This window comes from Helicoverpa armigera, chromosome 6 (assembly GCF_030705265.1).
Source record: "Helicoverpa armigera isolate CAAS_96S chromosome 6, ASM3070526v1, whole genome shotgun sequence".
Taxonomy (NCBI): Eukaryota; Metazoa; Arthropoda; class Insecta; order Lepidoptera; family Noctuidae; genus Helicoverpa; species Helicoverpa armigera.
The window spans coordinates 8,022,657-8,039,203 of NC_087125.1; the positions used below are offsets into that span (position 1 = coordinate 8,022,657).

Here is a 16,547-nt window from a genome sequence, read left to right on the forward strand (position 1 = left end):
ATATCTGTCAAAAGTCAAGGGCATCAAATCACTTGACATCATTTGGAAAATGTTTAAGTGTAACATGAATGTTGGCTATCAAACCGAGTCTAATGTGATCTCTAATGACGTTCTACCGAGTTATGCAATTCAATATACCATAGTCATAAGCTAAGCACCTATTTACAGATTAGACGTATTACATAAACCTAGATAACTCAGTATGTCCGATACTTAAGAAGATGTTCTATTTGTGGTCATAATGAAGGTAGACTAGTGTGCACTATACGTACCTACTTTATGTTAAATGAGTTCGTATAAGTTATGAGGACAACTAGACTCAATTAGTTCATTGACAGTAAGAAACATTAATTGATTTACCTACTTGACTTACTATTTTCACGCTCCAAGGAAACTAAGTAATTCGCGCGATCGGATAGAGGGTGGTGTCGCCGTGTCGGTACAGATTTTCGTAAATTGAATCAGTAGTTTTACCATGAAAGTTAGTTTATGATAATAAAGTTACGATCTACTTTCAATAGAATCATGATTCTTGTATGCCGTTGAAATTATGTCTATTTGAAGACGTAGAGTAGACATAGTAACTGGGGGATACAGTTGATACAAGATATTAATCAACATGATTGTTGTAAAGACAATGATTAACAAGAATTGAATGATTCATGGTGTTACAATGCATTTCATGTGCAAGGCATGCTTTCAAAGTTTCGTTTACAAGGATGTCGAAACAATATGGAACTTAAAGTTTACATCACATGTAGGTATTCAGTGGCTACCGTCATAAACTATCTACCTCAGTTACGATATAATAAGTCGTAAATAATACATTAAATGACTATCCGGGACGCATACCTACATATAGTAGTCACCTATACAGTTAATTTTAAAACGTGATGGATAACTAAAAATGAAAAGTGCAGTCATAATGCTGAGACCGTTATATACGAGCTCAATCAGTTTTTGAAACTGTTGTATATTAAGATGACTGGAACTAAATGCTAGTTGATGTATGGATGGCCTTGCGGCAACATCCGGGTACCAGAGTTATGTAATGTTCGAGGAACGAGGCTCGCGAGGCATACGGCCAGGCGTCGGCTGGCGCGCGGCGCGGGGTCAACGAGGCGCGCGCATGTATCTGCGCTCGCGCCGGTACATCGCACTGCGCTACTCCATTATATATCTATCTAGATATATTGTGTGACTACTCTCAAGCAGCGGGTCAACATGATGCGCCAGTGAATGGCTCGACTTCTTCTACCTTCATAATAAAAAATCCATGTAACTTCAACAACTCGTTGCATTATTTAAAAGAGGAAAAATAATGAATATATCAGATTTTCCAATAACCAAGAGTTTTGAAAACGATACTTCCCATCAACAGACGAGACAAGAAAAATTGACGAATATTAAAACAATTGATTGTGCAGGTACCTGTAGGCTTCTGCAGATACAGAGAAGTGACTCTTCTTATAGACTACGGTAGATAAGCCTATCTGTAAATATTGTACTTAGTTGCAATTATAACATGGGTAAGTTATCAGACCCTTTTTACCCAACCGCCCTCAGTTTTATACCATTATATATTTTTATTCTATTACGAAGGCTTCATAGGTCAAATACAAATGCCATAACTATTTCAAAATTCCACACACAATAACTTTTTTGGTTGATGTTTATTGATTTGTCTGCCGCAGCTGTAAATAAATTCTGCATTTTAATGCAAATACCTACCTACCCAGTCAATCATTTGCACTTTCGTGAGATGTGCTATTTGTTGCATAAGATGCTGAAGATTTAACATTTAAACTGCCAATTGCTTATCGATATGCGGTTGTTACGTGTACCTGTTGACCTGGATGTTAAAGCTAGACCTACTTCGAGCCTAGGTTGTGGCCTGTGTGATAGCTAAACTTTTTCAAATATCTGACAACTTATATTTTTTATAGATGACTTTAATAATAATTTACTTTTTGCTCATACGTTTGCAAAAGTTACACTTTCATCTTGTCTTAAATTATGTAGGTACCTGTTTCAACAAATATTGTGCAACACCACTTTTATTTTAATAGTCATAACGACTTTAGAAAAATAAAAAAATCGTATATAGGTAGTATCTTATAAAAAAGAAATACCTAATTAGTTGCCATGCATGATTTTAAATCCAGCTCTCTGTTTATGAAGACGGCTTTAGTTTTTGCATATTTATGTGTTTTGTCGGAGGAATATATTTTCAATTCTTAAATAATATTGCGAAATAATACGCTTTATATCGATTTTAATTAGCGTGGGATATTACAATATAAAAAATACTAACCTATTAAAACCAAAGTAGGATAAATAATTGTTAGTAATGACATTCCAAATAATTAATTAGCGGATATCTAGAAGCCCATTAAAGTTATTGCTTAAGTAATGACTAATTTGGATCAATGAATGGTAGGTGCAGATGACACAATTACTTGGTGGGTTTAGTAATCAGTCATATGAACTTTCCTAAGATGCACGAGGAGAGCATGTGGAGGCTCAGAGTCATAGCCACTGCGCCTGCGTCGCAAGTAGGCGCGCACAAGTCAAGGATTCCACAAGATATTTCCTTTCACTTGCGACAATGCATAGATATTATACGTATTGGTATGCATAGGTATGGCGTGCTTGTGCCAACATCACAACATAGCTACCCGGTTTATTTATAGATATTAAATAAATATGCTTCTTATTACTGTAGTGAAGGCTACACACTAGACATGTACTAGAAGATTATACCCATGTAGCCTATGTATTTTTCTGAAGAATGCAATCTTGCAAGGAATTTTGAAAAACATAAAGAACCGGATGGTGTTTATCAGATGCACGAGCTTACATTCCTGATATTCTATACTAATATCAAACATTTTGTTATTCGAACTGGATCGAACATTTTAATACATTGATATTGTGGCGAAGATAATTTATTCTGTTCTGATTTTGTTACTTCGCGGAATGCCTTGCGAAATAATTGAATTGAGTTGTTTTAGCGTTTTCCTTGTTATTTTGAGTTTAATGCGTACGAAAAGGGACCAGATAAGACATCATTCGTTATCCAGTCTGAGGCAAGATAAAATTAACAAAAAAATCAAACAGGAACTTGATAATGAATTACATTAACGTAAACTTGTATCAATGACACAAACAATTCATGTGATATATCAAGTACCAAGAATTTTATTTGACCTCTAGTGTATGACGTTTTTTCAGTGTTCTGGAGTGTTCTAAAAACTTCGCAGAAATAATTAACGTTCCAAGAAGTATAGTTAGCTACGTAGGTATTTGCCTACAAGGTACCTACATAAAAATCGATTGGTGTTTTGCGGCCAAGGTCTTTACAAATGAATCAGGATAATGGTTAATACATGAGTTCTTAAAAATAAGTTGCAAGTTTCGGTTTTCTTTGAAACTTGTTTCTCGCGATTTCGTCCATGTCCCGGGGGAACTATGTACTTCTCCGACCCAGACAAAATATTTACCTAGGGATAGTATAGCTTCCCAACAGTGAAATACTTTTCGAAATCTGTTTAGTAGTTTTGGAACCTTTATTGTTACAAACAAATGAATTTTCCTTTCAATGTAAAGATATTCAAACTTAAGTACACTTAAACTTAAGTACTTATACTTTGTGATTAACTCTGTCCCTGTACTGCTCTGGTATGGCATAAGTTATTCTGATTACAGAACAGGTATTGTAGCTACTGGGTTACACCTTCAAATATGATTGTGATTTGTTGTATTAGAGGCAGAGGAAAACTGAACGTACCTCCACAAAATACATCATACGCATTTCCTACATTCTCGTTTGCAGTAGAAGATCAGAAACCGAATAAATTCTCATTGAGGGAGTATTCAAGGTTTTGTTTACATTAAAATCAATTGAACCAAGTTCAGCATGAAATGATTCCATCTGGAAGTTGCAAAGTGAGGTCCTTTGTAATTCAGGAGTCTACTACAATAGCCACAAAAACTACTGATCTTTTAAAATATACTTTAGACGACTAGGTACCTATGCTAGTTAAGAATAAATGTCATTTCACAATAAGTGTTAACAACAAATGCGAGTACGCAGCGCGAGGCTGGGCAACACTTTCACTGCTTTCACCGTCCCAGGCTGCAGCGCGCCTCTCCGAGCGTACCCCATGCCACCCGCGAGCGCTGACTCTCTATTTATTTAGATGCTGCGAACAATTCAATTGTTTCCATTGTCCTTATTCTCTACTTCGATGAACGTTGCGCGTTGCAAAACAAAATGGAAAGTGGGTATTGGAGTTGAGGATATGTACCTACATGGGTGGAGGTGATGATCGCAACGCAAGTAACCGCCCACAGATGTCAGGGGAGATTAACGTGTTGGTGGCGCCCGCAGCCTATTGTTCCACTGGCGGCCTGTCACGCATGCATACCACGCTCATGTGTCAAACTCATGCAAACTGATGACATTTGGAAGCGGGAATGTGGTAACAATATCACAATGAGAATTAGCCGAAACTTAACAGAACTTTGAGAGACGCCGAACAATGTGATGCAGCTAGCTTTTTTGCTTGTTATTGATCTCCAAGAGACGGGCAAGGTCACCAGTTACATTTTCGTTGGTACTTAAAAAAACATGCACGTAAGTACGCATCATAGTTTTTAGCTGATCTTTACCAACATTTAAGGATATTAACCGAGCAAATGCCAAAGGTTCATGTTGAACATACTGTTTGAATAGTCTAAAGAGTATGATTCCTATTCACGGGCTTTATTAATTGTCTACATCTGAAACAAAACTGGTCGAGTGTCTACTTCTAACGCTATATGTTGAGTGCATCTAACTGTCGTAAATCTTCTGGTCAATACCCTTTTAAATCCGATTTGCATTTTTTGCATGTTGTTCATCGAAGTTTATTCGGGATACACACCGACGTAGTTGTAAAAACTTTCCATCAGAGGCTAATGACTTTTGCACCCAGGTAAGCTAACACTTAGGCATATCTTATTTTAGTCGACCCAAGTCACATGACCCTCGTCACGTCGCATGATTTTAGGGATCTTTGCTACATACTGGACTTGGAATGTATTGTAGCCAATATATTGTATAAAATTTTAAGATCTTCACAAAGTAAGCAGTTACCTTCCTCGAAAGAAGAAAAATCTCAATGAAAATGTAGCTTTGCGTTTTCGGTACCTAAACCTCGAGTACATCTAAATTGAACCAAAGTTTTTAGACTGACATTTTGTTCTAGCACGAGTATATCTGAATACTTAAAACATTACGTGAAGCAGTTGGTATCACTTATTTATCCTCTTACTAATAAAAATCCTTGAGATGTAACATGCTAGCGTAATGAGTAATTTAAGAGTCACCGCAGGATTGTGACGCGGACGACCGCTGCAGGCGGGGCGCGGCGGCGTAGCAAGCGTAGCGCGTAGCACAATCTGCTGAGCTGTGTGTACGCGCGATTCCTTCGAGAAAAACATGTCGATGCCATACACGACTACCTATACTTATCTATATTACACCGCTGATTCTACAATGTGTATGGGTATACACTTCTCTCGATGTTTCTGAATAATGTTTACAACCAGCAACATAAAGTCAAGAAGCTACTGATGTGTGACATTACGAAAACTGTACGTGGAGTGAATTACCGCGTAGGCATTTAATCACATTGATGTATTTGAACTTACACTTACATGAGAATATTTTTTTATTAATATCCAATTACAGCTTGTTTGATGAAGAATTTATTTTGTTTTTTGTTAACACCCCAAAACTATGTGAATATTGTTTTGTCACAAAATGTTTTTTTTAAATGTCAACTTTTAAAGGAAATTGTTTTACACTGTTATTTTATAAACTTTTTAATTTTTAATAAAAACTACGGTGTACTGACGGCATTAGGCAGTCTAATCTCGAACAACGATGTTGAAATACGAGTATCGTGTATGTATGTGCACACAGTAAGCTCATGTAGCCGGCGCATGTCACTGACCGATCGGGTGTTTGCTCTTTGTTCAAATAACTTACGAGCTGGCACGCCCGATCGCTTCAAAATATCTTCTTTCACATAATTTTGCAGCTCAATAATTAAGCATCTTTGTTGTATGGGAGATTTTTCTCATGATATCAAATAATCAATACGCCCTCTGACAAACTTTCGTGTCGCTTTCAATCAATTTATTATGTTGCCAACATTCTATACTAATAGGAAAGTAACTCTGAATACGAAGAATACTTTAGCAGAAACTCTTTAAATGAGTTGTTATCTATATCATGTTACAAACTACAGTTAAATTTCCCTAAGTTACCAGTGTCCAAAAAGAAAAAGAAAACAACAGTAAATTTTTATATTTTATATTTTTTATAAATTTATAAAACAGACTTACATTAGAAAAATCACATAAACTATTAAAAAGACCTATTAAATATTTATGTGAGTCTATATTACATACAGTAAGGTAGGTACTTAGGCTACGGGCGGGATTATGACCCGGTACATTTGGGAATTACTGGAAAACATAATCGCAGTTTAAAGTGGTTTAACTTAGTTACTGAAAGTTTTCTTTTAACTTATTTTGTCTTATAAATTGCTGACTGCGCCTATGTTATCCATGCAAATCACTCTTCAGATTTTATATCAACTACTTAGAGCACGAGAGGCGTGAGATCATGGCTCTTCTAGTAATGGCCGTCACCCGTAGGGTCGTTCAGCCAGGGGTAGTTGACAGGGCATCTCACGCACGTCTGCAGGTTGATGGTTTCACCGGGAACCTCCTTGGAGGTAAGTTTGCAAGAGTGGGGCACCCAGCAGGCCTGGTATCCTTCAACGGAGCACTTCTCCCTCCAGGGCTCGAAGTTCTTAGCTTCGGTGATAGTGCGAGGGTTTTGGATCCATTGGATTACTTGAGTCATTGTCACGAAGTATACGTCATTGTGACTTTGGAGAATTTCGTCAATCCAGTACAAGAAAGCCTCTAAGAACTCGGGGTTGTTCTTAAGCCAAGCAGCGTGGAAGTAGAGACCCAATGGGGCACGGTTTTGTTCATAATGTCTGTCAAAGTTGTGGTTGAGGAAGTTGTAGAACTGATCTCCTGTCAAAATGTTTGAACAAGAGTCAACCATGGCGCATCCAGGCAAGTACTCATCGTTGGTGGGGTCCTCACGACGGTCAAGTTCGTTCATCACCATTTCCCACACAGCGTGGCTCCTGGTGGGGCAACTCTGCAGGTTTCCATGACAACGGTGAGGCATTCTGAAGTACATAGTGTATGGCCATAGCGGCGGGTTCGACAGGGGAGCAGTGATGGTGCTGTCGTACAAGAAGGCTTGCTCTTCCATCATGGTGAACTGGTTGTTACCACCGACACGGAGGTACGGCGCTCGCACACCCACGACACTGTTGTCAGTGATGTTCGAGAACTTCTCGATGATGACTCTCATACCGGCCATCTCCTTACCCCAGTCGTCAACGGTAGCGTTGCTCCAGAAGCGTTCGTCATCGTTGTGCCTAAGTAAATAATTATCATAATTAAAAAAACAGCAGATATAAGGCTTCTAAAACGTGTTTAGTTTAAATTACATTTTTAAGAGGATAAAAAATGTTAGTACTAGGTACTTTAAGGAAATTAAAATAATTTTGAAGAAACACTGAAAAATGACAATTATATGCTATTATGACAAGTATTGTAGTAACTTACGTGATTGAGTGTACAGCGATTTCATGTCCCTTTCTGTGAGTTTCCTGAACAGCCGAGTAGTTGGTGTACTTGTGCGAAATAAAGTATGTGGCCTTAATGTCGCAACCGTTGGGGTTTTTACGTTTTCCGTTGAAGATCTCTTTGTAAAGTTCGATGTTGTTGTTGTTGATGGCGTCATCGAAGGTGATGGTGATCATCTGGGGCACGTCCTTGGCGGGCAGGTCGCCGGGGATCACCGTGCCGTCTTCAGAGCAGAAGCAGTCAGGCAGCACACACTGCGACGCATCGCAAGGCGGAGCCCTGTTAGGGTCGTTGTCGATATCTAAGACAAACGGAAAGCAATGTTCAATACAGTATTCAACACAAGAAAATATGGCATTCACACCATTATACATTTATGCCAATACCTACACAATCACGAACTTTCAATTAAAAAGATCGTGAGAAAACCCACTCAAACTACGCAATCGTTGGATCTGCAAGAGATTATGAAATGTCTACTAAAGAAATTAATGTATTTTCGGTCACAATTCTTTGTAAGTCTATGCAATTAGGCTATTGTTATTAAAACGTGATAAGAAGCTTGTTAGTATTGTGATATGTTTGTCATTGAGAGATATTAAGTACGAGTCATGTGCAGTTGCAGAGGCGCATGGATCTCGGGCGGGGCGAGAGTCGGAACCAGTATGGGTACTTTCGCTTGCTCAAATCACTCGGCACAGCTGACACACGTTGGATTTCACTTTTGATTCAGTAATACTATGTTGTAAGTATCTACATGTACCCACACTACTTTAAACAATAATATTGTTGCTATATATTTAAATACAATTTATTCTACGAGTAAAAGGAATGTGAAGTAGGTTTTATTCCAAAATTACTCAAAACGGTAGACGATTCTAGACTCTGTTCGCATTAGTTATGCATAGCTGTAATTAATTGCTTTATTAGGTAAGCAGACCTATTCAACGAATTGGCATTAGTGTATGTACATAGATTTACTTGGTAAACGTGAGCTAGAAGTATTATGTCGCGCTACAGACCAGGGTCTTCGCGCTTGGTGAATGGAAATTTGTATCCTTGTCATGTACATAATTACAATTCAACGTGATTTCAAGTCATATAGCGAAGCGGGGAATGTTTGTATGAATCGGTTTTGAAGTGAGACGATGCATACTGACGACTTTTTCAATTGTGAGACTATATTTGTGTACTGGTGAGCTTTCTATCTGAATTCACACATTCTTTATAGAATATTCATCTAATTTCCATAACGATATCATCATTAAATAAACAGCACATTAGTGTTATGTCTTACGACATAACATTGAGATGTTTTTTTAGGCCAAGTGATTGGCATTTCAGGCAGGTCGCTCGTCACGCCTCACGAACCAGTCCGTATTTGTGAATTTGTCTGTTCAAGTTCATTTGCGTATTTAATTTTAGATTTAGTCTAATCAAATTCCAACTCATTAATAAAATGAAGGTATGTGTTTATGTATTGTGGAGTATGCACTTACCGCAAGAGTTTTCGTCGGAACCGTCGGCGCAGTCCTTCTCGCCGTTACAGAAGAGTCCGCGCTCGATACAGTTGGAGTCACCGCACGCGAGGAATCCATCTTGGCACAAAGGCTCTTCCGTGTACAACAAAGGCTTTACTTTACGCTCTTTGTTCTTCAATTTACAGTTTTTGACAGCGTCTTTCCAGTCACAGGTCTGCTTCTCGATATCGAAGTATAAACCAGCTGGACAACGAATAGCTTGAATGCCCTGTTAGACAAATGCAAACACATACATTAATTAACTAGGTACGTTCTTCAGCTATCTACGTTTATTATTTGTATCTGCAACTTGTAACTAAATTCATTAAAACCTGGCTAAATTACTATAAAAGTATCTGAAATAGTATAAGGAAAGGGAATGTGCTCACGTTGTTTGTGTGTGAATGCTGCACATTACATGGTTGTTTGTGAGACATCCATGACAGGTATGGTAACGAACTGAGCAATTACAGCTTTTCTCATTATTACGTGCGGTAAAGCCGGCCGGCGGCGCGGGCGCAGTGCGCGGCTTTTTCTTACATTACCTTGAATGTCGTAAGAACGCAACACTAGCACATACCCACCGATACGCAATGCTCTGTTGTTTATATTGAGGACAAATTTCTAATGTTTATTGCGCTTCGCATACATTTAATTATACCGCCTTAGTTGCACTCGTATTAAAATTCCAAATTAACTAACTATTAAATAATCAAGTATTCAAAATGGCACAGCGATATTTCCATAATATCCATTCGGTGTTTTCAATGTAAGCGGGTTTCAAAGCAGCTCACATTCCAGGTGTTGCAGATACAAGTTATAAGGACATATTTACTAGAGAATGCGTGTGTAAAAGTGTTCCTATATATAGGTACTCACCGAGGCGGTGCACTGGATGACGTCGCGACAGTTGTCGCCCTCGCCGGCCACCAGGCGGAACCATTCGCCGGCGTCCTTGTCCTTGCATAGTTCTACCTCTAAGCTGTCGTCTTTCTTCGGCGCCTCGCGGTCGTCAGCCTGCCGCCGCCATCGGTGCCCATCGGCAACCGCTAAACAAACAAACATATACATTCAACAATTGTTACTGGCATTCCTTACACAAATATTATTACATGATTCTGAAGAATATTTTCAATCAAACCCAAATCCGATAATATGCTCAGGATTTTAGAGTGGTCGCTTTCAAATTCATTCAACGTAATAAAATACATTTATATAACACGTGGTTATTGTGGTTAATAATAAAACATTCACCGTTTTTTTCGTATTAGAAGCGAAATGTCACTTGAAACCGTACGAGTATCTAAATATCAAAGGTGGGGTGAGCGCTCGTGACATTTGACTCGCTTCGAAATGTCAGCGCTTGGGCAAGCGACAAGGACGACTCTTTCTATGTCTTCTGTCTATACTAAATTGTACATTATGCATGGCATTTGATTTGTGTGCCCATTAGGCTGACGAAATTATTATAATTCAGAAAGGTTACGGAATAGTAGATTTCCTTGAATCATCATCATGTTCCAGGAAACTTAACGACGTGCCTATTAAGAAACTACTATTATTATAGAACCTGTTGTAAAAACTGTAATGCGCCAAGTAGTCTTCACGTTACAAAATGTTAGCGAAATAGTTACTAATAACCGCGATGTTCTAGCACAGCTCTTGTGTGTGAATAGGTTCCCATAAAGACATGATTTTTTGTCAATTGTATAGTGCATACTTGGGTAACGTGTGCGCGGGAAACTAGCGAGAGGTAGTGGAAGGAGCGCGTGCGAGCGTGTGAGCCGCGAGCCGCACGTAACACGAGGAAACCCAGCTCTCGTATTATCATATTATCTAACTATCTGGCTTGCACTGCCTGGCGAACATTCTCCCAGTTCGCATCAGTTCAAATGTAAATTGGGTAAAGATCTCATTAGACAACGTCCTATGTAAACAATCGTGTAATTAGTACCGCTTGAGCAGACAGTGACGCGCGCGCGGGTCACAGCGGGCTGGAGGCGCTCGCGGTGCATGAGCGTTCGTACGCGGCTATGTGGGTTAGATGTTGCACGCCGCCGATGCAATCGATAGCTCGATTAATACGAGGCACGCTAGCGTGTACATGAACATTTATACATAATTATATTATTTTCATTGTTTGGTATAGTAACAGCTTTGCACAACAACTCCTAATGTAACACAAATGCTTGAATGATATTCTTTTAGCGGCTTACCTATTTATCATAAATTACATAAGCAGTCGATTCAAAGAGATACATAATTACTATAAATTAGTAACGATTTCATAATGTAGCATTTCAAGGTCTTAACTTTTGATTATTTTAATTTAGTGGTCGATCGACACCATTATCTTAATATATGGCGCCCGGATTGTGCCTACAATCTAAATATTTGCAAAAATATCACCTTATCTAAACCAGTTATGTAATCTAATTTTAGTTTTATTCGCGACAAGAGTATGCAAACGTGGCCGAAATTATTATTTTATTTGTTCAGTTCTGGTCAGAGTCGTAAAATCTAACTGGTTCTCTATGACCCGGATCTGCCACGTGTGAGATACGATGCTGATAACTCGCTTTGGTAAATTAGCCCTGCACAAGAGAAATGTTAGGTTCGACAAAGCGAACGCAATATAGATGTCGAAATAAAGTTTCTCTCAGTGTTAGCAACTTTTTATTCGTAGCAAGTAGCGCGTTGAAGTCTATTGTACTGAACTTTTAATGTTCACACAAGCCTTTATCTTTTTTCATTTAAAGGGTATGTTTTATTATGTTCCTTAGTACATTGTCGTTTATTATTAGGTCATAGCTATGTAAGTACATTATCATACCTAGAATACGATATTTTCTGTTTGGTTCTTTGTGACATGAACAGGTAACCGTACCATTATATTCTGTGAAGGGAAATTAAAGTGGCGACGTGCTTTTAGAAATGATAAGTTGACGATGATTATCAAACTTGTCAGGGGCTATACCGTGCCTCCAGAATGAACTATTGTATGAATAATAAAGCACGAATGCGGGAACAACTAGGTATGCGAGTAGCTCGGGCGTCGACCGGGCGCGTTGTTGGAATACCAACGGCCGACCTTATGAATATTTAATACCACCGCTCGACTTTCCTTCTGCGGCACTCCCTTCAAGCGAAGTCAATTTGTGATAACGGGAGACTGGCGTTTCCGTACGCGGAAGTAAACAGCGCTCACCTTGTGTGCGTCACTCGCATGCGATCGCCGCGACCTCTGCTGTCGCGACAAACCGCTGTTTCTCTTTATCTTCGCGCTAACATATCAAATGTTATTCAACATGAAAACGAATCCGTCTTTATCGTAAAGCTTCAAAATTATAAGCCTAACGTGGAAAACCCATACAAAATGGTGGGCACACGTACGTGCCAGAAATACATTAGTGTCTGTAACGTGAACTACATGTATACTATATTTAAACTTGACCGAGGCCGTGATTGCTGTATTGAACATTTCTTCATAAATGTGACGAAAGAACTCAAAGCTCGTTGTTAGTTCAGCCTTTTGAATTAATTTGGCCAGTCTGCACATATGTCTGCTCATAACGCATTATTAAGCTCAGCGAATGAAACTTAAAGTGTTATGTGATAGGCAAATAAATTAAGCAACTTCAACATTCACTTAAACAAATTTTATATAACTGTCTAGAATAGATTGCACACTAAGAGCCGACACGAGGCGGACCGCGATGAACTCGAAGGAGTTTCGATCGGAATAACTTAACTCTTCATAATGCCAAGTTTTGACGACGACCCTATTCTGTTTATTTATGCAATTCTGTTCAAGGATGTTTTTTTTAATAAAATACAATTTGCACAACTAGCACAAACCGTGAACGTAGTTTACAAAATTAGACATAAGTAGTTCGTTCAAATGTTACATTAATTGGCGCACTCGTGTTATGCATCGAAGTGATTTCGCCACCGACCAGCTGTCCGGAGCCTGTCTATGTCTCACGTGGTGGTTCTGTCGCAACTAACTTGACCTACAGACCTCAACATCTGGAAACTATAAGTGGGTAACTGAAAACAATTCAACGATAACGTATTGCAAATTATTATATAAGCAATAAGTGATAAATTATTAAGCCGTTTAATTAAGTTGTCAAATGTTTCCTCAGTTGCATACTTTGCAACGAATCTACCTCTATATAGATTTGTTTTTTTTTAACCAAGTTATTATTGTCTTTAGTTCATATGGCGGATATATGTACGAGTATGTGATAGATACGATAGGTGAATAGGTTTAACATACAACAACAAGGTACATTATTAACTGAAGTCATTTTAATTATATTGATAAATGGTATCTGTTGTCAAATTATTCATACTTATTATACGTTTAACTATACAAGAATCAAATTATTAATAATCAAGTGACCTGATTGAATGCTAAAATAATAAATCGATTAATTTATTCAACTGATTATTAAAAATCATTCGCTCATAACTACCAACTCAATAACGATCGTTCACGTCCCGGCGCCAATTAATTTTCCACTAATTATTAGCAGATTTTCGAAGTTAGTAAAACTACTGATCTAGTGAACGCAGACAATTAAAAAATACCGTCTATACAACTATAAACAGCATAAATTATGTAAAGTAATAAATGAGAAAATTCGCAAATTCAAGGTCAAATGAGATAATTTGTTGTTTATCTATAATTGAAAGGAAGCTATTATTGGTGACGCCCTTGAACACTTGACTCTTAGTTCTCGTGAACTGTGTGCCTGACATTTAGCGATCGCACCTGAGCACGACAGATATGTCGCCTATGTGCGAACGGAAACAATCATCACGACCATCTTATATGAGAAGTTCTTTATACTTTACTTCTCGCTTTTATAGTAGTTCCTGGAAAGTATGGTGGTACTACGTGGAAAACAGCTACCGGACTACAAACATCTATTCTATTCATCTAAAAAGATTTACGGATGTAAGGATGTTGATATCCTTCAAAATAATTTTAAGGTCATTTAAAAGGATAAACATTATGTTCCTGTATTGAAATTCAACTAACTCGCGAATGCTTAAACGTTGTTTAACGAGACTAGATTGTTGGGTAAACAACACTTTTACCGAACAAAGAACAGTCGGTTTTGTCATTGTTTATTTTCTCAATACTTAAACTGAAGAAATCAATATTGGAATGAGTCCAAAAGCGTAAAGCGCACATTATAACAATTCATTGCGTTTGACGAAATCGCTGCGGGAATTAAAGCGTGGTAAAGTTTACAGACTCTAATTGCTATCGTAAATCTGTGATTACAGTTGAAACGAGAACTTTGACCTATAGTGTACAAACAATAACTAACTAAACAATGCCTATTTCATAATTTACGTCATTTTCTTCTATGAGCTAGTTTAGAGAGGTATTATTTTCAAATTGATGTGCCGAATTTTTTACAATATTTTTGCATCTTTTAGGGAGGTGAACTTTAGTGAGCTATATGTAATCGTAGGAAAATATGCATTTAGTATGAGTAATACGTTTCTTTGTTTGTTTTGTTCAGACTCTCAGACGTTTACAAGGCTATAGATTGTAAAGACTTTTTATAGCATAGATTATTTTATAAGGAAGCACATTATTAAGCCTTATCACATTGCAATATTGCGGGTAGAATCTAAAATACAATCGAAACTCGTAATGATATCTGATCTTTATGTTACACGCCTGGCATATTCATAAGTGGTCGGCCTAAATGTAAATTTCGAGAAATCAATAGGGCCATCTCATGTAACGTCGCCGTCGCCGCGTCGCAGCAGTCTCGCTGCCCTCGACACTATGTAGAGTGTGACGTCACCGGCGCGGGCGCAGGCGTAGCGCAACACGGAACGAATGTGAAAGTTCTCCGCAACCGCAGCTCAGCCGCAGCAGGTGCTAACCAATAGTTCAACTAAACACCTCCTAATGACACCCTATTCAGATTAAGCAATCCAACAATAATTCTTGAGTTCATCTCGCCAGACTCCTGTAGACTAAAGCTCGAAACTTCGATCACGAACATCGCTATCAAGTACCGAATGCTCAACAACTGTTATGGAAATTTAAATACCACTTATTACATTAGTGTTACTGCAATATCGAAACGTTTACTAGTTACATTACCGAAATTAGCTACATCATGTTTTGATTTCACAACAACGAATCAAATGAATAAAAGATACATGTATACACGATAGTGGCATGCCGTGAGCGACTATCCTTGAAGGGTTCGAGCCACTGTGCGCTGATGTCCTTTGGTCGGGCGATGCAAGGCGATCGCGGTCGGCTGCATTCATTGGTAAACTCTGCGGAGACACAGTCTATCTCGCGATCGTCGAGAACGGGCAACTTCACTGTTCACTAAGTGCGACACTGTATTGACGCAATCACTAAATTATTGGCAGATGTGCGGATGTGACGGTGAGCCACCCGTGACGTCGCGAGATGGACGGTGTCTGGATGCGTAAGATAAAGGTTAGGACTCACCGCAGGCGAACAAGAGACACGCGGCCAGAGTAGCGACACGGGCGTAGCGCGCCATGACGGGATCACAACAGGTCGTTGCGCGGCCGTCGTGCGGTTAAATAGTGGCCTCAATCTGCGCCCCGCCCGCCCCGCTCGCCCACTGCGCTCGCCTCTGCCGACACCCTTCGCGCTCATCAGCTGTGAATCACCTGCATCATCAGGACTTGCAGCGCATCTGCATCTACGTACATCTCGTAGATGAGCTTTCATAATCAGCTATACAGCTTAGGTGTCCTTCTTGCGACACCAAACAAATAAATAAAACACATATTATGTAAGTATTATACAATTTTATGAAGAAGATTCATCGCTTATCGTATCACTAAGGTACAACTGCATACATTATCAGCCATATTTTATTGCAAAACCAGTACAGCAAGATTGTATCGGCATTAATTCTGGTTGGAAGTAAATATTAAAAATAATATTTTTCAGAAACTAACAACAACAATATTTTCCATAGGCAAAGTGACTCTGGTAATTTATTTATTAATATATAATAAAAAAGACATAAAACTACAGAAGCCGAATAGGCATCGGCTTTCATAAAGTTTAACAGTAACCTACATTAGCCGTTTTAGTGGCCTACCCTCATTCAATGTTTTGTTGGGTTCATAAATCTTTACATTATAATGAATTATTGGAATAGTGATGGAGTATGCAATGAATTGTGTTTTTATTGCATATCGATATCGGTACTTCGACTTCACGCAAAAAATTCAGATCATCAACCTAAAAACAAAAATACTCATACTAGA

At 38.5% G+C, this 16,547-nt stretch overlaps 1 protein-coding gene across 1 annotated transcript; it reads right to left on the minus strand.

Moving 5' to 3' along the window:
• Positions 1-6,350: 6,350 nt before the first annotated feature.
• Positions 6,351-15,905, minus strand: Serp (serpentine). Its single transcript, XM_021333535.3, has 5 exons — positions 15,751-15,905; positions 10,128-10,297; positions 9,228-9,477; positions 7,708-8,029; positions 6,351-7,517 (listed from the first exon to the last, which is right to left on the minus strand). The coding sequence occupies exons 1-5, from the start codon at positions 15,803-15,805 to the stop codon at positions 6,689-6,691; spliced, it is 1,626 nt and encodes a 541-aa protein (XP_021189210.1). The 5' UTR covers positions 15,806-15,905; the 3' UTR covers positions 6,351-6,688.
• Between the last annotated feature and the right edge of the window lie 642 nt (positions 15,906-16,547).

Excerpts from the sequence above, each read along its gene's own strand:
- Serp (XM_021333535.3), bottom strand. The coding sequence starts at position 15,805 with ATGGCGCGCTACGCCCGTGTCGCTACTCTGGCCGCGTGTCTCTTGTTC. Across the intron at positions 9,478-10,127 it reads TCATCCAGTGCACCGCCTCG|GGCATTCAAGCTATTCGTTG; the intron begins GTGAGTACCTAT and ends TTTGTCTAACAG. Across the intron at positions 8,030-9,227 it reads TTCCGACGAAAACTCTTGCG|ATATCGACAACGACCCTAAC; the intron begins GTAAGTGCATAC and ends CGTTTGTCTTAG.